At 40.6% G+C, this 24,461-nt stretch overlaps 1 protein-coding gene across 3 annotated transcripts; it reads right to left on the bottom strand.

The window, feature by feature from the left end:
• Nucleotides 1–311: 311 nt before the first annotated feature.
• Nucleotides 312–24,180, bottom strand: NEUROD6 (neuronal differentiation 6). 3 transcript variants are annotated; one of them, XM_088521373.1, is made up of 2 exons: nt 24,162–24,180; nt 312–2,186 (listed from the first exon to the last, which is right to left on the bottom strand). In XM_088521373.1, the coding sequence occupies exons 1-2, from the start codon at nt 24,163–24,165 to the stop codon at nt 1,213–1,215; spliced, it is 978 nt and encodes a 325-aa protein (XP_088377499.1). In that variant the 5' UTR covers nt 24,166–24,180; the 3' UTR covers nt 312–1,212. The 3 variants fall into 3 exon arrangements, with proteins under 3 accessions (XP_088377499.1, XP_088377501.1, XP_010215251.1); XM_088521375.1 differs by lacking the exon at nt 24,162–24,180 and adding an exon at nt 3,628–3,940; XM_010216949.2 differs by lacking the exon at nt 24,162–24,180 and adding an exon at nt 3,628–3,940 and having other exon boundaries at nt 312–2,247.
• Between the last annotated feature and the right edge of the window lie 281 nt (nt 24,181–24,461).

A 24,461-nucleotide genomic window follows, 5' to 3' on the forward strand; every position in this document is an offset into this window, starting at 1 on the left:
TCACTGGTACTGATGTTTATTAGCAAGAATTAAGCTTAGCAGTGACTACGGGATCCTACTCCGTGTTCAATCAGCCCTTCCCTTATGAAATTCAGCGTTTGCATTTTGTTGAGTGTAAAGTTACCTACTTCCTCTAATCAGTATTTCATTTAGCACATAACAAGCATACAGCTGCTTCTGAAAACGGTGCAAGGTTCACCCTGGTAATTCATGATTTCCACCCCCAAATGCAAGTGCTCTGGGAGCGCAGAGAAGAATGCTGTGTAGGCAAGAGCAAAGGCAGCTGTATACTGTGAAATAAGAAGGCAAAATACATTATCACAGCTAGTAGATGTATTTTAAAAGTGGAAACATCTATATTTAATTGCATTTAAAATACGTAGTGAGAAACCACAGTTATACATTGTTATAACAAACCTTCACATCTGAAGTCAGAATAATACAAAAAAAAAAGTGCTGATTATATATGATCAGAAAAACTGAGGCAAAATGTTGACAACATCTTCTAAAATATTAGCATGTGGCCCCTGCCAGCAACACTCTAAAGGTCAAGTTAAATAATCTCAGTGTTGATCACTGGTTTTCTGTAGCTTACCAAAAAACAACAACCGAAAAAACTGTTCATTTTTTTCTTCTTTTTTTTTTTTTTTGCATAGCTTTCAATATTGCTGCACTCTCACCTCTGCATATTGCAAGCCCATCTCAGTTCTCAGATAATTTCTTTAAAGTTCTGAATATCTTTTTTAGTTCAGTTCTCCTCAAATACATAATATATAATTTCTACCAATTATAAATACATCATTTTTATTAATCTGATTTCAGTAACATGCATTTGTATAATTACTGTACAATCAAAATAGACATTGACTTTACACAGTGTATGCTTTTATTTCCATGATATTGTTCAGACACACTGCTGAACAAATCAAGTAAATGGGAAAATAAAAAGGAAAAGAAAAGGAGGAATCAAAGAAAAAAAAAAAGGAAACAGAATCTCACAGTGTTTACAGACAAAAAAATAAAAGAAAGAAAAAATACTTATCAGAAAAAGGATTTATTAATACATAGAAAATCCCCACAATAGTTGAAACACACTTTAGAAACTAGTAAACACGTTAAATAGAGTTGTGCCAATTACACGGTGCCCAAGCATCTGCTTGCTCTTAATTAGATGGGGAGGTGAATGACCACTGTTTATTTTCATTTTCCTCATTAATTATGAAAAACTGCATTTAATTCATCTTGCATGGTGAGAGACTGGCTGCGCAGATGCAAGTCGTATGGGAAGTGGCTCTCTGTGGGCAACCTGAACATGGAGCTCTGCCCAAGGGGACCCCTGGGTGGCACTGCACAGTAATGCATGCCGTAATTGTAATTTTTGCCATAGTCCAAGCTCTCTTCTTGCTTCAGGGAAAATATCCCATTATAGTTAATTGGGGGAGGACTTAAGGGACCTTCAAACTGTGGGCTGGCGCACTCAGGGGACGTGCTCTCGTAGAAGGACTCGTAAGCGCTGCAGTAGTTGTAGGGCTTCATGGACTTGGCGTTGTCGAGAGTCCCGTGCCCCGGCGGGGTGCCGAGCTCAGGGCTGTGGTAGGGGGGGTAGAAGGTGGAGTAGGGCGACCTGGCATGGTGGCCACCGTCGCCGGCCTGGCCCATGAGGAAGCTGCGGGCGTTGAGCTGCAGGCATCCCGCCACCAAGTTTGTAGTCGGCTGCGACAGACCCTTGCACAAGTTTTGGACGAACGTGAGCAGGTCGGGTCTCTTGCCGATTCGCAGGATTTCAGAAAGAGCCCAAATGTAGTTTTTGGCCAGTCTTAAAGTTTCTATTTTGGACAGTTTTTGTGTTTTAGAGTAGCAAGGGACCACTTTCCTTAAATTGTCCAGCGCGTCGTTAAGGCCGTGCATCCGGTTCCTCTCCCTAGCATTGGCTTCTTGTCGCCTGAATTTGATCCTTTCCATTCTTATCTTGCTCGTCTTTTTTTTCCGAAGGCCCCTTCTCCTTGGCAAACCGTTCTCATCCTCCTCTTCCCTCTCTTCCTCTTCCTCCTCCTTTTCTGTGTCTTCTCCAGGAGACCTTTTAATATTCTTGCCTCGGAGCACGATCTGCTTTGAAAAGCTTTCTGGATTCTTAATTTGCTTTTGGTCATCACTTTCTCTGGAAAACTTTCTGCACATCTGGGACTCTGGCATTACAACAGACTCATCAAAGGGTAGTGTTAACATGGTTCTACAATCTTAAGTTACCTGAAAGAATGCCAGCACAATATTTAAATATTTCCATTTATAAAGTTTACACACTCAAACACACCACATCACGCACCTTTCATTTGTCTGTGTGCACACTCTATATATGAGTATAAAAATGCACAATCTACATTTCTCCCCCCAAACGGTCAATCACAATTGCCTTTTTATGTGCTTGCTTATTAAAAAAAAATCAACGCTGCCCAGAATTTTAAAATCACTTGAAAAATTCAGAATCTTCTAACTAAACATTATCTTACAGATAACTAAATTAATGTTTAAAATATACAATTAAATCCCTGACCATTTATCCTATTTTAAACAAGACATTGGAACCCTTACCACCTCAGAATTCAAAGAAATGCAAAACATAAAGCAGTACAGAAATTTCATTAATCCAGATTCCCCTGGGTGAAAAAATGAGAAGAGCAAGAGCAGTCTTAAAATTGAAAAGTGCCGCATCTCTATTCACTGATAATTTTAAAATCACTTTTTGACTTATATTTTGAAGTTTTTCCCCCCTCCACATTTGCTCTCTCATGAATCAAAATTTTAAACTCCAGTAAGTTAGTGTGTGAGGAAAAAAATTAATGACCCCCCCCAAATACTTATTTAATAACATAATTAAAAATTAAGTAAGATTTTTTTCCTAATGATTGGTGTGAAAATACATATCACATTTATTTCGTTTCATAACAAAAAGCTGGACTAGTCTAATCCTAAACGTACTCAAATTAGAGTTAGAAAATAAAATCTGTCCACCTCTTTTCTTCACCCCCCCCCCGCAGCAAAATTTCCAAATCATATAACATATTTTGGTCAGAATTAACTTATTTTCTTTTGCCTCCCCTTTTCTTTTTCTTCTGCCTTTTTTTCTCCCCCATGAATCGGGGCGAAATTTCCCTGCACGCTATAGCAGTGTTTATGTTCTGCAAGGTTCAGACGTCTCCCTCCAGCTAATATCTGACAGGAAGGGTCTGTCGATTCTGCCTGCAATAGTGCACGTGTGTTCCGAATCCAGAATGAAATGGGAAAATAATTTCCTTTCCAAATTATTTTGCTTTTGTTTTCAGTTTGGGAGCAGCAGATCCCTGGACCCACTGTCCTCAAAGAGACAAGCAAAAACGAATGCAGGGACTTTTTAACAGAACAAAACTAAACAAAAACCCCCATAAAAGACTAACTCTCTCAGTATTGTCTACACACTTGAAATATTACATAATACCAATGAAAGTATGCAATTGCATCAAAAGAATTAAATGTTAGGAGGAGTTAGTAGACAGTAAATAGCATACATAAAATACAAGACAATGATACTGTATCTTTAAACACTTGCATGCACACCCAGCACCAACTGAAATATATCTTTATTTGTATTACCTTAGCTTTTTATTTCATTCAACAATCAGTTTTCATTTTTTGCCTTCCAAATCTTTTCAGTCTGAATGTCGCATCGTCTCCTGGAGCCTAGATCTGTGTGTATCTGCACTATCTCATTGATCTCTAAAAAGTGACATTGATGCCAACTGCCAGAGCTGGTACCCATGCCATCTGCTAGTGACGTCACGGGGCAGAGAAGACCACGTGAGCCTTTCTCCTGGGACCTTCATTCTGCACTGATCATCTGGCATCCCTCTAAGTGGGTACCAGCATTCATGTATCAACACAGAAGGTTAGACTGATGGAAAAAAAAAAAAGAGGGGGGGGGAGGAAAGAAAGAAAGAAAGAAAGAAAGAAAAAAAAAATCTGCACCAGCATTTCACATACGGGAGGTGCATTTTTACAGGAGCTGCTGCTTTTTAGCAGCCCGGCTGCACGCACAGGCATGCCAGCGCCGGGTGCTCTCCCTGCCTACAGGTACGAGTGCCCTGGAGTTGGTGGTGTGGTTTTGGTTGTAGGGAAGGTGCTGCCTTGCCTAGCTCCCAGTCCCTGCTGTGCACCTGGTGCCCAGGAAAAAATTAAAAAAAAAGAAAAAAAAATATATAAAGCAGGGAAGAGAAAGCAGCAGTCGGGAAGTGATGCTGGTACTGTCACACGCAGAGCAATCGCCAAAGTAGTTCTTGCTCAGTGCCTTTCGTGAGCAATTTTGGGGCATTTTATTTATTTATTTATTCTTTTAAGTGCAGCGTGTTGCCCCAGCGCACACAGTAACAACAGCGAATTTCCCCTGGGCTCAAAGAAAGCCCTTTGGCGTTTGAATTTTCTTTTTTTTTTTTTTTTTTTGATGTTTCTCCCCACCCTGAAAAAGGAGTTTGAGGGAAAACTGGAAGTACAGTGGGATGATTTTCCAGGCGTTACCCTTCATGGAGAAGGAGTGGAGAGCCGCGCAGCCCCTGGTGCACACTCACACCTGCCTTTGCAGAAATGCTTTTGCAGCCACAACTTAGGGGAATCAAAAAAAAAAAAACAAAAACAAAACCCCAAAACATCCCCCCGAAATCCTTAACCTTTTCTCTACATGGCTTTTTTTTGCGTGTTTTTCTAAACACCGAGGTCTTTGGGGATGCATCCGTCCTCCTCCAAAATCCCTCCTCGTCACTTGCCCCTTTTCCCGCTCCCTTCTTGGTGCCCTTTTCGGCGCCGGGCGCCCCGCTTGCCGTCAGCTGCCTCTCTGGGGCTCTCGGCTCTTTCTCTCTTAACCCTTTTGTTTCTCTCTCCCTCAAACAGACAAGAAACTGTTAAATGGATCTGACAAAGCCTCTCGGCTAAGCCCTGCCATGGAGCTTATGGCAAACTCCACCTTGGGTTTTTAGCAGTGGTTGTGTCACGTCTAAGCGCTAGCAAGAGCGGGCAGAATGTGTCATCTTAGAAGCATTTTTCCCCCTTTTTTTTTGTTAAAGTTTGCTTTTATTATTATCATATATCACTGCTTTTTAGGGACTAAGTAATCGCTGTTTTAAAAAGTGAGAGACTGAGTGCGCTCTTAGTATTAAAATAATCCCTGGCAGAGCTGCTATTGTTATGGGTCTGTGTCAGCGTTTCCATTGTAAATCCTGTTTTTGAAGGGTTTATAACTCATCTGCTTTAATTCACGTTGGGCCCAAGCTTGGCATTAATGTCCTCAGCCCCGATCCAATTATTTTGTTTTCACAAAGTTTCATTTAAATCTGTTTAGGCATTTCTTTTGATTAAAAAAAGAGGCGGCAGTAAAATGTGTGTGTGGAGGCTGCATTATTTGTGTATGTGCTTAAGAATTTTAAGGGACCTTAGCTTAAAAAGAAAAGGAAAGAAAAAAAAAGCCTTCTCCAAACTTTGTATTTTTTATGGAAGTGAAAAATATCAGGTCATTCATTCCTTAAACAGCTCAGGCCTCATTTTTTTTAAAAAAACAAATATATTTGAAGTGACAAAGATGTTAAAACTTAAGTAGCAACTGCTCAAGAGGAGCAAGCACTATACTATTCATAACATTCATTTCATTTTATTCCAAATATTACAATCGGTGTAACAGAGGAGAGGGTAGAATCCCATTATTCTCAATCAGAATTTATGTATTAAGATTTATATTGTGAAGGGTCCTAAGGGTTGTCAACCTTTTCAAGGATTTTGCATATTCAGAGTATTATACAATGCACAATAATCTAAATATGCAAAGTCCTGGGGAACCAAACTCTGTGTCAATGCATACTAAAAATACTATAAGAAATTGAAGGAAAGGTTGACATTATAGTGGCTCTGTGTTAAAGGAAGGGCTGTAAAATTTCCAGCTACAGTTTCTCAACCTCCAAAATACACTTTCATAAGAGTATCCCCCCACTCCCTCCCCATCCCGGCTTTTTTCTTTTTAATTGATGGACTATTTTTTTTTAATTCCTCAAATGTTATTGTAAAATACATTTTTGGATGGCTCTTATACTGCCAGTAAAAATAAAATAAATGAATTAGTTTGTGTTGAGGGATTCCCTCTGTAGTAGTAACATTACATTTTTGCAGATTCTTAATCCATCATTTGACCTTTTTAGTATTTTCCAATAAATAGTGGAGAAACAAAATAGCTGAGATATCAAGGTTTAAAAAGCCTCTACTGTGCATGCATAATAACTTTTCATAAGGATTTTTACTACGCATTTTGTATTATGGATCCATGATATGCAAATGTGTACTGCTGTTAATATGCATTCACAGCATACCTCATAACTGCTGCTTTGCTGTCTACTGCGAATGCATGTTAAGAATAATACACAAAACACAGAATTAAATGCATTCTATAGAATGGCTTCTTGCAACCAAATGTACTACTGAATACATGCTGCACATTTTTTCCTGTGTCCAAACTGTGTAGTTTCAAATTATAACGGTGCCTGTGTTTCAAGAGCAATATTATTATAGTACATTAAGCACAGCTAAGCATTAACAGATTCACTGAAATAATACGGAGCTCAAAGGATTGCTGAACATCCACAGTGCATCCAGGGGACTGACCCAAACTGCATGGAAATCGGAAGGGAGTCCTTCTAACAACTTCAATACACTTTAATCAGATTTTCGGGGAAATCTTCCACTTTTTTTTTTTTTTTTCCTTCTCTTCTCTGCTCCATAGTGCTCTCCCACCTTCTCTGGTCCATAACTCCCAATCGCAGTGTGACAGGAGAACCACCTCAATACTAGAGGGTGTCTCAGTGATGCTTGCTCAGGACCAGTATCTGATACCGTTGCTCATGTGGTTTGCTGTGTTGTAGTCTGGGTCACGCCTAGGTAGTAGTGAGACATCGTGGGATGGCAAGAGATAATTCATAAGTGCAGGGAGAGAACTCGGAGGAGATTTTTTTACTTTGTTCTTGTAAAAAATAAGGCAGCTTGAACCTGATCGATGGTATCTTGGGCTGGGAGACCGCAGTCCCCAGTGAGATCCATGCTTTCGAGAACTGGGGCTACCTGTGGAGGTAGGACCTGGTCCTGCTGCGATGGATCAGCGGTGGCCACGGAGACAGTGTGCGACTGCTGTGCTATCCCACATGCGTTTGAGGCCCGGTAGGGCTGCAGGAGGGGCGAGGAGAATCCCTTCCAGGGACCACCAGCCTTTCCTACCTCTCCGTGTCCCTGATATGCTGGCGTAGCCTCCGGACCTCTTTCTGAGTGGGAGCAGCCGTTCCTACGAAATGGACTTAGCCTGTCTCCCAGCACTGCTGTGGAGATGTATGGGGATACGCATCCTTCTCCCAGGGGAGATTAAAGGAGATGCTAATAAGGACCTCTGGAATCGGAGAACTAACTTATGCTAGTTCAAGAGGATTCGGTTCAGTCCGAAAATGTGATTTTAACACAGCTGCTAATGCTGGGATGTGTTTTGAATGAATGTGTTTTGCACTAAGCCCCCTGTAATGAGGATGTACTTTTTGCTCTAATCAGACATCCTTAGTTTTATGTTTTGAATAGGCTGTTAGGGACAAATATGAAAGAGCTGCAGAGGGGTTAGTTACTCCATTTTAATGGGAGTCACTTGAGTAAAACACGAATTTAGAATCTGAAAATGGACTCTAATACTAATTGAATATGGCTAACCAAAAACACGTTTGTGACCAGAAATTGCTCGAAGATTACTGAAGCACATGAATAAAATGGCTCTGATTTAGATATGACATACATTTGGCATAATCCTCTTAATTTTGAGTGAATCCTGCTTACACTAACATGAATGGAGAGTAGGAGAAAATAATTTAAAGAAAGATGCGCTTAAAAAAAAATCGAGCAAAACTTGTATTAATCTGATCACCTTCCATCTAGAGAAGTGATGGCATAGCACAGACTGAAAGTTTTGCTGTCAGATTAATAGGTAATACATACCTTGCAACAACATGGGATTTAAGCTACCTGTTCTCCCTTGGGAAAACTGTTCTAGTCAGACCAGTTGTGTTAATTCTTGCAACTGCAGGGGGTTAAGAGCATTCCTGTCGCTTTGTGGTGTAAAGCAACCCTACGGTATACCTGAGAAATGCTTTCTTTAAAAAATTTTCATTCACACTTAGTGACTGGATTTGTCTCAGTACCATGACGATGCTCTGAAATCAGTGAGTCCTGCAGCCCTGTGAGGAGCCCAGCACGGACACGTGGCTGTGGGTCATATCCTGACGTTGCTGAGCAGGGCCTGCTCTTCAGCGGCAATCCCTGTCAAACAGCTGGTTAGCTCTGCTGCTTTTGGTCTCTTTTTGTGCTCCCGCTGCCTGTGGGGATTCCCAGGTACATTTCTTCTACGTTTCCATTTTGAGATGATCTCCTTCAGAAACCTGGGATACTACTTTCTTGCAAAACAGGCTGTTTTACTCTCCCTTCCACAATTCCCCCCCTCTACGAGGTGTCTAATGGGAAATTCTTGCCAGACCCTCCATGGGGAGTTTCCCCAGGCTTTTCCTCCTTTCCTGCAGCCTGTTCCCTGCGAGAGGATTACCCGCTAAACTCTAAATCCTGAGCTGTGCTGGGGCAGGAGCCCCTCTTGGAAGCCGTGGGAGATCTGTGCAAGGAGTGGGGCAGCTTCGCGGAAAGCACATGCTGAGACGAGCTGTTTGTCTAGGGCTACGCAGCAGGCTCTAAATTAAATGCGAGACACAAGGAGAGAGAGAAATTAACACTGGCTTGACAGGAGCGCAAAGCAAAACCTAAAAATAATAACAGCTTCTGGTGGACAGCTCCCTCCTAGGAAATTACAGGAGGTTTTGTAAAGGGAACTTCATAAAAGATCCTCGCAAACTTTTTGGAGAAACTCTGACATTTCCATAATTTGCAGCAGACCTTTGAAACTCAGCAGGGAGGAAGCCCTCAGGCTAGAGAAATGACTTTTCTTTACCCCCATGAAATTTTTTCCAGGTTCAGGTGAGATGTAAGCTCTTAAGGATCATCATTTCCTTTCTCTTGCTTGCACTCCTCAGGCAAATTTTAGTAGCATGCTGAAATAATCTGAACACCTTAGAAAAAAAAAAAAAGACCTCAGAAATAAAAATTATTTAAAACCAATTTTAAAAGCAGGTTATTAAAGTTGAGAAGTTGAGTGTCTGTGAGCAGGAAATGCCAGATCTACAGTTGCCTATGAAACCTCAATTCTTTCTCTTACATAGATATATATGTGTGTCTATGTATGTATATATGTGTGTGTATATATATGTGTATATATATATACACTGATAGTTTCTTAACAGTAGAGGTTAGCTGAGGGGCTTGTTATTGCAAAATAATTTTAACTGGGGACTCAAAGGCTCAGGTTTACTTACTGTAATGGAATCTCTGCTCCTTTTGGTTTGCCTTTCATTACCTGAATTTGTGACTTTCTTGTCCAAGGCTCTTACTGAGATACTCTTCAGATGAAGATAAGTAAAGTTTTCATTCAAAAGGCAAGAAACCTGTTGGATCTGGTATCCCAAACCTGCTTATGAACTATAGCCTCCCTCATGTTTTCCAAATATGCATGATGCTTTGGACTGCTCCTAGTATTTGCCAGCCAGCAAATGCAGCATGTGATACCACATGTATTTAAAGATCTCTTTACTAGAGAGCTTTCCTTACCAGAAAGAAAGATAACTTTCACTTAAAAAAAAAAAACCCTCCCCATAAACTATCCGTCTACAAGACAATATCAGAAATAAATTTTTAGCTTTATAACATTCCTATGGAGCCACAAAATATTACTTTATGGAGGGAAGAGAGAGGTACAAGGATATTACAGCACAGATCCTTAAGTGTACGTAAGCAACTCATTCCCACTGATTTAAAATGCCCAGTACAAGCATTAGGAGTATTCAAGAACCAGATGTCTATTTGATTAAACACTCCAGAATTTATTTTTGAGGAAAGGATCAGATGAAGTGTGCAGTCACTGAATCCTCTAGCCTGGCTGCTCCTTATTATTGCAGGAAACTCTACAAATCTTCACTGATTTGAAGGCAGTGGGGGATGGACGCTATAAAGGATCTTGACCACTTCATTTTGCCCCAAAATACAAAACGTTTCTGTCTGTCACAACAGAAAGTGGAAGCTATTTTGGCCAGATGATCAATTTTCCCCAGGCACTGGAGGAGATCAGGTGGCAATATTTGACAAAAAGTAGAATGGCCTTTTTTAAAAAAAAAATCCATTAAAAAGCCATTCTACTTTTTGTCATTTTTTTTGTCAAATTAAAAAAAAAAAAAAAAAAGCTGCTTTCTACATTCAATCCACTTCTGAGAAAGTGAGAGGTACAGCCAATTCCAGCTCATCTGTGAACTGGTGTTGAATTCATACTGGGAGGTAGAAAATTTTCTTAAAAAAAAAAAAAAAGTTGTCTACTTGATGTTTAAAGAACATTTTTTCCAGTGATGAATGAACTCTTTCTTATAGCTACAGATCTACATCTAAGTACCTAATGCTTCTCATCCTTGTAAAAATCCCTTTAGATGTCTTTTTCACCAGATTTCCAGGAAGGGTTTTTATTTGGTGTGTGCACATGGTTTGGGGTAAGATCTGTGGTCTTTCTCTAGGAAATGGCATTGTCTAACAGTAGTCGATAAAATCGGCCAAAATCAACATGCAGCTGCATGCTGTTATAAACAGAGGTGAGGTTAATTTCATTAAAATATAACAGGCTGAAGAAAATGGTAGTCTCAGAAAACTGCACCTTTTTCTGCTGTGTCTGTGTAAGCTCAAAGAAGTTTTGCAAGCCCCCTGTTTTTGGAGTTTCTTCCCAGCAGCCATCATGCAAATCGGTGTTTCCTGCAAGAGGCCTGAGCACAGGGTGGCAGGGTGACTGCCCGGCCACGGGGCCTCACCCTGCACCAAGTACGAAGGGGATCAAGTGGGATCTTTTGGCAGTTTTAACTTCGGTCCTTGGGCTGGCTAAAGACTGGTTTGAATCCCTGAATAGTTCAAAGCAAGTATGCCAGAATGCACCCAGAAGTTTGGCAAAAAGCCCTTCTTTTTGGCCACATTCCCTTTTCCAAGAAGGGATCTTGGCCTGCTGAGCCCCAGGCCTGCTTTCCTCTCCTCTCTGGTGTGCTAATTGCCATAGAAGGTGACTTTCTACCTGTTCTGCGTGGTCTTACTGGGGGCTTGACTTTGAAAGTACTGGGAAAAGGTTGTACAGGACATAGTTTGCAAAATAATTGTTAACACTATCAGTGGCCAGCAGAAACAGTAGTGGATAGGTATGTATCTGTGGAAATTAGGATACTTGTTTCCTTTTCTCTCTCTCTCTTTTATTTTTATTTTATTTTTTTTTTTTTTGCTATGGTATTGTTAGTATCAGCTGATATGTATCAGGCCTTATTTTGGTTTCTTTTGGTTTCTGGTCTTTAATCGCTGTGTTTGGAGAAGTACGTATTTCAGTTTGGTTTGCTTTTACAGCAACATGACTAGGAGAGAAAAATACATGCTTTCCAATGTATTCAAGGAGATGCTTTCTGAATAATTTACTCTAATATGTTTGGGCCTCCTTCTTGTGTTTGAGACTTTTATGCATGTCTTGGGCTGCAATTTGCTGTGCACTTCCTGTCTAGAGAGCCAACCAATATTCTGCGTTCTACTTTTGGGTTTGTAAAGCATCTTGCTATGTAAAGTTGTCTAGGTAAAATTTATCTCAAAAGGGTATTTTGCTATGAATTTTGAAGACAGCCATGTGGAGAACATTTACTGTCACCAACAGATGGTGACGGGAATAGCTGTCTCTTCTCTGTATCTCTAAGTCCTCGAACAGTGTAAATACAGGCACGGCAATAGCAAATTGGTGGAGTAATCGGTGAGACAAACCATGCATTACACCCTGGTCTTTGGAGCTCAGGGGCCAAATCCTGAGAAGTTCAGAGTTCCTGCGCTGGTCCTGCACTTCAAGGTGTTGGCTCAATAAAATCCCTGAGATTGAGGTTGGTGAAATCCCTGGAATGGAGAGCGAAGCAGTGCTAACCATTGCTTTCACTTTAATATGTGAATTATATTTGAAATGTAATTGTAATGTAAATGTAAATGTGAAACATTTGTTTCTTGCGGCAACAACTAGCGACAACGAGCTTTCTGCAAAGGCTCTGAGCGAATGCTCTGACTCCCATAGAAACAGAAATCTTGATGAGGAATGAGATATTTACAGTTTGACCTGGAAACCTGAAGTGAAATGGAAGGTGTTTTCTTTCAGCAAATTGCATATTCTTTTCAGCATAAAACTTTTTGATAGGTGAATTCTAATGAAATTTAATTTTGAGAAAAAGACACTTAGTTCCTAAGTATGGTCTTGGTTTCATTTCAAAAGTACTCAAAAGAATACTTCTTTTCAAAATCATATATAAAATTAGAACCAGACCTTTATTTTTTTTTCTTCCTTTTTCCCAAAATGAGACATTTCAATCGACAATGAACAAATATTTACTAGAAGTTTTGCACTGTGGAACTCTTTCTTTTTCAGTTTTTTTTTTTCTTTTTAGTCTGATTTTGGTTTAGATCTGAAGAAAAGCAATTTTAGAAACATAAGCTTTTCCCAAACAAAGGGAATTCGGAGCTTTAGTCTACTGCACTGGAATCTGTATAGCACCTGGCCTAAATCAGTGTTTCCAACAGACAGAGCTCTTTCAGCCATGTATTCTGGATGTGCAGTTTTCACTTTATTAATCAGCTTCTCTATCGTTTAATATATCATAAAATTCAGATAGCCTATTCTTATTTGGCTCCTGGACATAAATGTTTCTACGTGCTCCCCGCATTTTTTTTTTCTATAATCATCAGCAATTCTCTGAAGTAGCAGTTCAGACTCCTCCATACCCTCAGTTCCATTATGCCAAACACAACACAAAAAGATAGCCTTTGTTAAAAAGTTTAATGTTCTTAATTAGTAGAATTGTCAGACTAATTAGAATACCAATTAGAATTGGCAGGGCTATCGTTAATTTAGAAGTGCTGTGGTCTAGTGTTAATCGCTATTAAACCTTATAGTTTGTGGTAGAGAGGGAGCAGAGAGATGAATACACACACATGCCACCTCCCTCCCCTCCCATTTTAAATGTTAAGGGTCCATAACCATAACGATCTGTGCTGTCAATGTGTACTTAGGGAGTGTTTAATCCATGGAGACGGTGATGCAAAGTTAACAACTGTTTATGCACGATTGTGGCATTTCCAAAAAAAAAAAAAAAGTACTTTTTTGCACGCTGCTATTAAAACGGCAAAATCTGATTAATGGCTTGAGAAGACACTTTCCTTAAAGCACTTGGGAATCTTTACCAGCAATGTGCAAATCGAAATCCACTCCGCTTTTACTTTTGCTGCTGTTAAGGTTAGTTTGCGTTTCTTACAGCACACGGCAAAGGAAGATCTCACGGCGCAGTGCAGAGTGCGATGAAGGCTCAGAGCCCCCTTGTTCAGCTGGCTCCTACCAGTGAATTTATTGTTCAGGTTCACACAGTGAATCAGAGGCATAACTGAGAACTCACCAAGCTTTGTAATCCTCATCTAACCCCCAGCACATGCACCCGTCCCATTTGTGTAACCCTAACTTGTAGGTGATGAGGATGCCGTGGAACACAACAGTTTTATTTTTCAGCCTCAAAGGAAAATAAGAAACTTCTCTTTGAACTGCGTATTTAAAAACATCTGTTCCTGACTGAAACCATAAGGGACAACTTCCCAAAGGTGGATGTGGTGAAGAATCCTGTGAATTGCCTGGGCACCATCTCCGCGCACGCGGAGCCCAATTTATATGCACAAGCAATTAGGGAAAAGGAAGAGTGCACAGGTGGCTGGAGAAGCCTGCGATAGCCTGATGTGTGCAAATTCCAGGCTCAAACATAACATCTCCTATGTACAAGTGCATTTTCCACTTTGATGTTTTCTCCAGCTGGGCCAAATTACCTCCTGAAATCTCTTACCGGTGATAGACTGAGGCAAGAGTGATGTTACTGATTCTTATTTATCTGGGGCAATGGTGGTGCGAACTAAAAGAGGATAGACTAGGGGGGTAGGAGAAGAAAGAAAGGCAGGGGAGTATGTGGAGTATGTGGTTATCGCTACCTTAAATATTTTTTGTGTTACTCTCTAGCCTGATCTAGCTTCAGTGTTTCTCTATTCGCAGCACTGTTAATCCAGTCTTGCAAAATCCCTGCAGACCTGAATGTGCAGCCTCTTCTATTGCACAGAAACCTATAGTCCAGCCGCCAAGCAGTCAGATGTTTAAATTGGAACTTATAAGAGTATAGCCAAAGAACCTTTGCCTTGTTTGAATGGCATCTTGCACGTTAATGCTTTATTTAATCTCCGTTTATATAAAGCTATCATAGAAAATGACACATCTATGTGTCTTTGGTATTGCAGAAAAAAAAGGTGTGAATTTACATACTTTATATAAGACAAAGGAGTCAACATTCATCTACAAACTTAGCCTACATAGTTCCTATCATGTTACTGTGCAAAGCTAAAATTTCATACTGCTAAGAAAATTCTAAGAAAGAAAAATAGTTAAGATATGGTAAAAGAAATGTACTGGGGAAAATGAGTTAACTGCCAACAAGCATTTTAATTCTATTTTTATGTAAGTTGGTCAGTGAATTAGGAATTAAGAAATCACATGTAAAATCCTTTTCTCTCAGCTCCTTATTCTAGAGCTGTAATTTAAATGAGAAATTAAAAGAACTAAAATTAGTAATTAATGTACGAAAAATTGGAATTTTCCCCAAAGCAAATATTTTTAAATATGCAAGAAAATCCTCAGAAACCTAGCTGATTTTTTTAGAGCTTTTTATTATCTGTGGGGTTTCTTTTCTTTTTCTTTAGCTAATATATTTATTTCAAGGCTTGGCTTTGGAGCTCTCTACATCATAGGCAATGTGGTCAAGCCATCTTGAAACCATTATGGTGTTTAAAATCCCACGAAAAGTTTACACCAAATCCTTTAGGCCCCACTTTCTAAGATTTTCCATTAGGGACCAAGGAGAGACCCCAGCTATATATGTGATGCCATAGCTTAAGGTCTTTGGCACTTAATCTTAGAGACCCTTCAGCTTGCTAGTATTTGGGTTTTGTTCAGACATATGCTTGCAAATACAGTGATGCTAAGGGTAGCAGTGACGCTTGGTCCTTGTCAGGAAGGACTCCGCTGTAAATCACTGCGGTTCAGCACTCGAGTTGCCTGGAAATACTTTGCTGGAATGATTTTCTCATGATAAAGCAGCTCTCCTAAATCAAAAATGTTCAGGGGAACATTTTGGTGTTACTGAAACTTGTCAATCCTCTGCTCAGAACACCCAAACGAGTTATTTGTGAGGTCAATGAAACTCAACTGAAATACTTTTTGTACACTTTCTAGTCAGTTACATATTGCCCAATGAAGATGCACTGGCTCACGAGTCCTGTGTGTTATGGGCCATGTTCTCTGCCCATGCCACATCTTCCATGATGCAGTGAATCCTTGTCTCTGCACATCAAGGTTTGTACCTTAGGAAGCTTTGCCTTTCCAGGAATAACTGGCAGCAGAGCAAAACTTCCGTGAGGCAAAGTATTATTGTACACATACTCATTTTCATGTCTCACGTGCCTGGCAATGAGCCGTTGTTTTCCACTTCATATATCCAAGCTGAAAAAGTTCAGTTTCTGAGGTTTAAATATATCTTTTCAGTTGAAAATACCCTAAGGGAATGTATCAACTGGAATGTTGCAACATTTCATCACAGTTGGGACCGAAGACAAACTCTGAAATTTTGGAATAACTCACTGGGAGGGCATTCTGATTTTGGTTTATCTTTAACTAGTTCCAGGTCCCCTTCAAGCATGACTACTTTTTTAACTTATCACATAACAACATCATGCTTTCTGCACTGTGATACAGTGAAGTATCCACCAACAAAGGTGGGCGAAGCATTTCTAAATGCAATCAAACATTGCAGATATTTTTGTCGCCAGAAGCTATGTGCCTGCCCTGCTGGAAGTCTCTGGTGCTGAAGCTTTATATCGCTGCTGGGAGCCAAAACTGAGTGCAATGGCATGTCTAGCGTGGTGCATGCAGCTCCTTCATGCCCCCACTGCCACCATGCACTATCATCTGCACAGGCTGCTGCTCCATCCCGGGCTTCTCAAGCCTCCATCACCACAGGGCCCCAGGAAAATCCCCCTTTTCCCCACTGTGTCCCATCCCACACACAACTCCTTGCTGCAGCAATGTGGGAAAAGAGGGAGGAATCAGTCCTTTTTAAGGGCTCTTTTAAGGCAGACAAAGAGCAGCCTTGGTTTCCTTGCCTGGGTATTTCACCACTTGGGTGAGAAGGCATCCCTCTCTGGGAGTGCCTGGAGGCAAAGAGCTATGGTCAGGGAGCTTCAGTATAGACAAATGATTTTGCCATTTTAGTGCTATTTCCCCAATCGTTATTTTTATTTTTTGCTTAGGTGGTTCCCAGCTACCATACTTATTTATTCTGTTTGCCTTTAGGGCTTCTCTGCGCCTTTTCTCCACCATTAGTCTGTTCTCACTTTCTTTTTTTTTCCCCCAGTGATTTTATATGTAATCTTCATTTTAATCTAGCCTGTTAGCTGTCCTCTTGTCCATTGTAGAAGCAATTGTTTCTAAAGAGATTAACAATATTAATTAATTTCAGATTGGTACAAAAGATCTTGTGCATTACAGTTCCTCCTTTGCTCAAGTGTTCAGGTTTTCGTTATCTTTTTTCTCCCCCTTTCTATTCTGGCCTTATAACAAAAAAAAGGGAAAAAAGGAAATAAAATAAATCAACTGACAAAAGCCATCCATCCACATAAAAAGAAGGACCTTGTACAGATATAGCCCACTGCCAAGAGCAGAGGAATTACGCTATTTGTTTAGACCTAAGATCTGTCTCAGCTGGTATCTGGTGTCCGGCAATAGCCGCTGCCGAAGAGCGAGACCTCTAATGAGTGCACGTGAAGGTTAAAAAGAGATTCCCCTTGTTAAGTCTCAGCCCGTTCTCTAACAGTTACCGAGTTCTGTGAGCCCTGAAGCGTGACCCAAAAACGTTATTGTAATTAATTATGGTAACTCTGACATGAATATCAATTCCTTTCTGCAAACCTACATATCTGGATGCCGCTTCTTGTGGCGGGGAGGTCTCCTGCCTGAGTATCTGTGGAGCACACAGTCCATTTAGGATGCTTTATTCCATTTTTCTTTATAAATTTCCTTAATTGTATGAGCAAATGCATCACATCTTGGATCGGTAAAACAGCTACGTTTTAGTCATCCTTTTTCCTTCCTTTGTATCGCTGAGCCTTTTATTCCTTGAATTAGAATGAGCAGGACCTTGTTCAGACTCCATCAGTATCCTTGATGAGTTTCTGGCAACGGCTACTGTGCTGCCATAAGGTTTCCTACTTCTGCACCCTTCTTCCAGACATCACTGAGTCAGGGCACAGTCGAAGACAAGTCTGCCAATTAAATCGGTGTTTTACGTGTCCTGCTGTATTTGGGCCACCAGTCCTTCTCTGGGGAATAGAGGGGGGAATTTAACACTCCCAAAAGGGCCCTGGAAAGCGGTGACCTGGTGCTATGCGCTTGGGTCGCAATCACCTGAAAGCATCAACACGACTCCTGCAGCATATAGCACCCATCTGCCAGAGCAAGGCAAAGAAACAGGCTTTGCTAATATTAAATTCCTTTCAAAAAGGGCACTAAATAAATGGTGAGTTGTATATAGCAAAATACTAACAGAAGTCAATAGCAAATACCCTGGATTACTTGCCAACAAAAAGCAAAAGTGAAAATGTTAGCATGTGAATGCTGCTCTCTGTATGAAGAAGTGCCATGTTCCAAGCATAAGTGCAAACTAAAACCCCATTTGTGTGAATAGCTAATTATAAGGGTGAAAACACTGTCAATCTTAACGCTCATCTGGGTTTCATCTTGGATGCCAAATGGGTCTTGCTGTCCTATATGTTAAGAAAAGTCTTAATTTCACAGCCCTGACAGGAGAGTAAATATCAGCCAGAAGTAATTGAAAGGGAATAAACAAAGACCATCATGATGGAATTTTTATTAGTATCACCTTTTTTTTCTGACTATATGTAAGTGTTCTGATTCAAAACACTTTTCTTCAGAAATAAGGATCAGCATAACTTTCCTAGCTACTTTATGAACAAGATCAAAAAAAGAAAAAAAAAGAAAAAAAAAGATAATGCCTTTTGTGGTGCCTGCCATGAAGGAGCCTACTGCAATTTGCAAAAGACACTTGTGCTGTTGAAGCTTCTTAATTGAAGCTAACTGATCAAAGGTTCTGGAGACTTTGTCAAATGTCTTAAGTTATATCTCCTGGCCCAATGCAATTATGATTTGAATATAACTCTTTAAAGAACGCTCCAGAAAATCAGTACAAAGCCCCATTACCATCTCCTGCCTATTCATTATTAAAGAGTTACCTGTGGAGTTTTGTGAAAATCTTTACATATTAATCTCTGAAAACTTGTAGGGTTTTAAAGAAAGCTGTTTTCTTAGTATCAGGGAAAACTCACGGCAGCTGGGGTGGATTGTACTGCACAATAAACAAATTAGATCCCATGTGCCTCTGAGATCCTGCAAATCTAGAAAAAGCACAAAGGCAGTTTGCTTCTAAATATATATTTTAATTTGCATGATGTTAAATGGCAAAGCCATTAGTGCACATTAGTATTTTAAGCAAAGACGGCATAGATTTTAAGATGAATTTTATTTTTGCCTGTTCCATAAATTGTCCAGTCAACTTTAGCTTTTCTAGGTTTTTTTCCTCTATTTTCCCAGAATCTAAATCGCAAGACCTGAGATTATCAATTTAAGAGCATTTTATTCCAGTGTTTGGATGGGAAAAGCAAATGAACAAAAAAGAGGCTATCCTAGGGTTCCAAATTGTGAGAAAAATGTACAGCTCAAGTTCCGGTTTAGCCTTGCATAATAAAAGCTCTGGAAATTTAATTACCTGTAAACCTCATTTATAGTTTCAATTTAAACCCAATAATTTAGAGTATAAAGCAAAACGTTTGCTGATGTCTTTCCTTTTTTTTTTTTTTTTTCCCTCCTCTTTTGGAAGATGTCAGGCACAAGAAGAGCAGCCCTGTTGACTTTCGTAACTTCTTTGTGTTGTTTTCAGCCTGTCTCTGTTAGATGAATTATTGCACTTGATCATGTCCAAACTCTCAAGAAAAAGCTGTGAGAACCTTTCCTGTTTACTGAAATGCTAGTATATAGCAGTGAAAAACAAGTGAGCGTGGGGCAAGGGACCCTTCTGAGAGCTGTGGGAGCAGTGGCTCCCACTGTTTCTGTAGATAGTTACCTTGCCAGAGATAAGATGATGTACCTTCTACGATACTTTTCTAAGCCCTTTCTGCAGAAAAAAAAGAATCAATTCCTAATACATGTATGATAAACTGTGTGCTGCGACGTTGCTGGGAATAGGTGTAGCTCCATTAGCTCCATTCAATTTATTCTACCTGATGGTGGGGCACGGTGATTTTTTTCTCCTACTCAGGTGGTGTCAGGTTGTCAGTTATGCTACAAGGATGTTTTTCTTGTTCCTCGAGCTGTGCTAGGAGGTAGCTGTGCCTCCTGAGTACCGCATGAAGCCCAGCTCCAGGTGCAACTGTGGCACCAAATCACCAAAGCTCGCCCCAAATTTTAGGAATTTTTTAGGAAAGAAGAGCTGCAAGTTTTGTGAGCTGAAGCAGAGCAGCCATGGTAGGGGAGTGGAGGAGAGCTCTGTGCTACTCAAGCAAGGGGTGCTCATGAGACGTGGTTTGCCATGAAGAACCCAAGACGCTTGCCGAAATGCACCAGACTCAAAGTGCAGTTTGGGGCCAGGGAGAAGAGCTCTGCAAGCAGCCTCTTGTACAGCTACTTCTTATTTGTCCTGCCCATCCATTGGGATGTGATTTCTCCAGATGCCGGGACTGAAGCACAATGGTTTTTGCAGATCCAGCTTCCTGGGATCTGAGCACAAGCTCTATCAGGCTGCTGAGGTAAAGCAACCTGAGCGTTTTTCTCCAGCTTGTCTTTCACGTATGTATAAGCAGCACTTGCTGCAAAACGTGTGAACGGCAGAGCTTGGAGTCACAGCCTGCAGCACAGCAAACTGGCTTTTCCTGGAGCTCGTAATGTGATAATTAAATTGCTAACAGGCACCTTAGTGATGGCATTTGCTGAAGATGTGAGAGCCTTCTCACAACCATACCTTTCTGTAGGGGACTCATCAGGAGAAGCAGAGCTATCAGAATAGATTTTTTTATATATATTTTCTTCAATGAGTACATTAAATTTTTATGTGGAGTGAAATGGGACAGGACGTGTTTCCCTTCCACTGCACAATGATTTATTACCCCAAAAAGACCGCAGAACTAATTAGCAGAGTAATTAATTAATATAAATTTGCATATTTGCATTTGCAATTAGTGCAGCCGACTGATTAGTCTGAAAATGGGAAGTTTGACTCATTAGATGTTAGTGTCTGCTGGACCGGAAAGCGGTTGCCAGATGAGGCGAAAAAGCATAGAATAAGCATGAGGGTGTGCGTGCCTGTGCGCGCGCACAAGCTCGTCTCGCCTTTTGTTAGAAGAACGGGGTGCAAATATGTGGTCTTGGATACAGGAGATTGCTATTTTGTTTCTCCTTTTTAATCACCTTTTCTGATATTTTTCCCCTTAAACTTGCTTCCTGTAGTGAGCCCCTACAGCCCTGCAATGCTGCCTTTCTGAACAATAAAATCTTTAAGGGCGGGTGGCTGATTTAGGAGCCGAAAGGGAGCTCTAAGGACTCTCTGTGCCATGTGATAGATGGGATGGGGGTGTTTCTCCTCGTCCTGGTTGCCCTGTCGGACCGATTGCTAATGCTGGGAGTTCAAACCCACTGGAGCTCAGAAAAGCGGCGGCAAAGAGGTTGGCTTGGCAGGTTGCAGTGCCTTAGTGTTTTCCTCCTCAGATGCTTTCCGGGTGCCTCTTTGTGCACAGCTCGGCTGCACAAGCCTCCTACTCTGCACATTTGGGCTAGTGGAGGAGAGCACCCGGGTATTGGTGAGGTTTTGGGGAGAGCAGGGATGAGACACGTGTCTGGCTGACATGTCTGGGTCATACATCTAGATGCGTTAGTTTATAGCAATTGGTGGCACGCGTGTATGGACATCATGAAGTTTAAGTGGGCTTTGCCCATCACTGCTTTGGTGCATTCACAGCACATTGGAGTCCAGGACTTGTAGCAACTTCCTTTAGCTCCTCTAACTAAATCACATTGTGGATGTGGGGCAACTCACTGCTGCTTTTCTTTCCTTTTATTTTTTTCTTGGTACTAAGCTTATAAAGTTATCTGCAGCAGCTAGAGCCACAGTGTAAAATGCAGTTATACTTGCAATAAAGTATGTTCCTATTCTGTTCAAGGAATGAGGTTTAAGCTAATGCACACTTTGCTGGTATTTACCAGTCTCCCCTCTGGGAGCCTGACAGGACACCTTCACTAGGTTTGTAAAATCTAAGCATAAACTAGGCCTTGGTCAAGAGTAGAATATCTTATAAACTCGGACCCATTAATTTTAGTGAGATTTTCAGGTGCTGATTAGTTCCCTGGATGCTCCTTGGCAGATCAAAACATATGCAGGATAATTCAAAACATCTACACATCACGTGCACCTAAATTCTATATCTTTATACATCTACACTAATGTACAATTTATTGTCCTAAAGTATGTGGAGATTTCAAGAAAAATTACTTGTTTTTACTACCAGTCATTAAATTTTAACTCTGTATTTACCACAGAAAACTATGAATGAATTATATTTATATAATAAATTATATTGAATAAATCATGTTGAAAATAATTATTAGATGATAAAATATTTTAGTAATATTTATGAAATAGTTTTTGAATGAATTGTTCCAAATCTTATGCTTCAATAATAGTAGTAAAGAATTTATGAATAAACAGTAGATGAAGAAAGAAGTAACATGGGTGAGGAATGCCGCTTACAAGAACATCTTTAATCAAAGAAATAGAACTTTAGTCTTGTCCTTTTATAAGAATATATTTCAAAAATTCTGCCATATTTGTTTGAATTATAAGTGATTAGAAGAAAATATGTGTTAACGTTTGCAGAGGATTTTTTTTTTTTCATCCTCAGTCAAAAATTGAACAACTACCTTCTGGACTTAGTAACCAGCCTTACATTTGGTGCAAGCCATTTTTATGCTTGATATGAAACCAGATTTTCAAAAGTATTTAGGACTGTGTGAAGTGGTTCCTACTGCTTTTTTCAGCAACTCAGTCTCAATTTGCATCCTTAGACACCTGAATTATTTAAAAATTTAGCCTTGTAAGCAAGCTGGAAGCTCTCTAAAATGAACCCATGTATGCATACGAGCCAGCTTTGGCCTGGAAGCCACGTGAGCGTGTTATTTAGGTGCCGACCCCATAGCAAGGCTTGTTATCTGTACCTGTCCGTGAGCACCCAGCTCACTGAGCTGTTCCTTGTTTTAATTTGGATAGCTGTCAATTTGCTTTTTGATCCAGATAGATTGAAATATCTTTTCCCTTGTTTGCAGCTTTGTGTTCTAAGGTTATCTCCTATTTTGACCATTAAAACTGTGCTTAAAAAAAAAAAAAAAAAAAAGGTTCTGCCTGTTTGGGAAAAACCTTCACCTCACCTGAACCGAGAAGCTGTTCACCTTTTTTCTTAAACTCCACCATGCAAAATACCAAAACATTCTGTTTTCAGGAGGTCCAAATGTTTCATTTCAGCTTTATTGAAGGCTTGCATTTTGATAAGGCTGAAACATTTTGATTCCAACTACAAAGCAAAGCATTTTGCAGAAGCGTGACGCATAAGCAAACAGAACAGTACAGGGCGTACAGTGCCTGCAGTTGGAGCGCACCCCTAAAGAGAGTGGAGTGGCAGCAGTGACACAGCTATCGGCTTGGCTGCGGCGCAGGAGCAGGACGAGGACCACAATACAACTAGCATCCGAGCTCTAATTAGCTTCATCGGGCCAAAGGAAAACCTGTGACGTTCAAAACCGATACTGGGGGAAAAGTAATCTCTATTCATGAGGCAGAACGTGGGCAAAAGCCAGCTTCCTTTTGGACTCTGATATTGGCTGAATCAATAAGAATAGCAAAATATAGAGAGGCCTTCCACCCTGTGTATTTGAGATGCACGGGTTTGGAGGAAGAGGTCAGGATCTCTATTTCTGTGTAGTAGACGTGCTGGTAAATTAGTCCCGAGAGAGAAAACGGTTTCACTTGATAAAATCTTGCTGTCAGTGCAATCCAAAAAAAAAATCACAACGGAGGCAAGTAAAATAAGATTTTTCTAACAGCTAAGAATTTCTTTCCTGCATGGGCTGTATCCTGGAAACTGCAAAAACCAAGTCACCTCCCAAAGCTTTGGGTACCGATATTTCGGTATTTTAGCAGCTGCCTCCCACAGTGAGGCACGAAGTGGTAAAGCAGCTCTAGTGTCTGACACGAGAGTGTGATTTAAGAGTAGCTGAGCCTCTAAGATGGGCACAACAGGACAGAAAACTGCAGTCTAGATATGTACCGATTGCTGAGAAACAGCAACTCAGAACTGCAGGGAGGCAATGCCTCCCTTTCCTATATGACAATATTTACCAGGACTCTGCAGCATATTCCAAGCATAATTTGCTCAGTTCTGGGTGAGACAGGTGAGAGTGGGCAGAGAGACAAGCAGCTACAACATTTGGTAGGAAACACCTGCTGGCCTGTTATCAGCACATGAGATTTCTTGGAAAAAGGGGTGCATGACGCATAAACGCTGACAGGCGGTAAAAACAGACATGGCAACTTAGAGGTGAGTGATCCAGACAAGAGGGAATACTGCCACTCGGCCAAAATCTGGGAAGCATAAACTAGACCTGGATCACAGCAGCATGTAACTCACCGCATAACAAATCAATGACTCCAGTCAAGAAGCATCATGAATGAAGTGAATGCCGTAAAACAGCCTTCCCTAAAGAACGGGAATCTACGCGGTGGATGGCAACTTACCCATTGATATTAAGTACCAAGACTAGCAGCAGTCACTGGGCCTCCGAAACAGCCATGAAATGGCAGTGATCTGGATGAGGCTTCACAACCTGAAGGACATTGGTGCCTTTGAAGAGAAAAAAAAAAAAACTTTTGTGAAAACCAGGCCAGTCGCACTACAAGGAAACGTTTTATAAGCAGCAGCTGGAACAGTACTAGTGCAAGAAGCAGTGCAAGGATTGATGGCACAGATGTCAATGCAGCAAAATGATGTTCAGATTAAAAAAAAAAAAAAAAGCAGCAGCAGAATTATTGCTGTGT

The sequence above is a fragment of the Tinamus guttatus genome, unplaced genomic scaffold, assembly GCF_059628265.1.
Source record: "Tinamus guttatus ecotype Peru unplaced genomic scaffold, ASM5962826v1 Tinamus_guttatus_pri_ptg000119l, whole genome shotgun sequence".
Classification (NCBI taxonomy): domain Eukaryota; kingdom Metazoa; phylum Chordata; class Aves; order Tinamiformes; family Tinamidae; genus Tinamus; species Tinamus guttatus.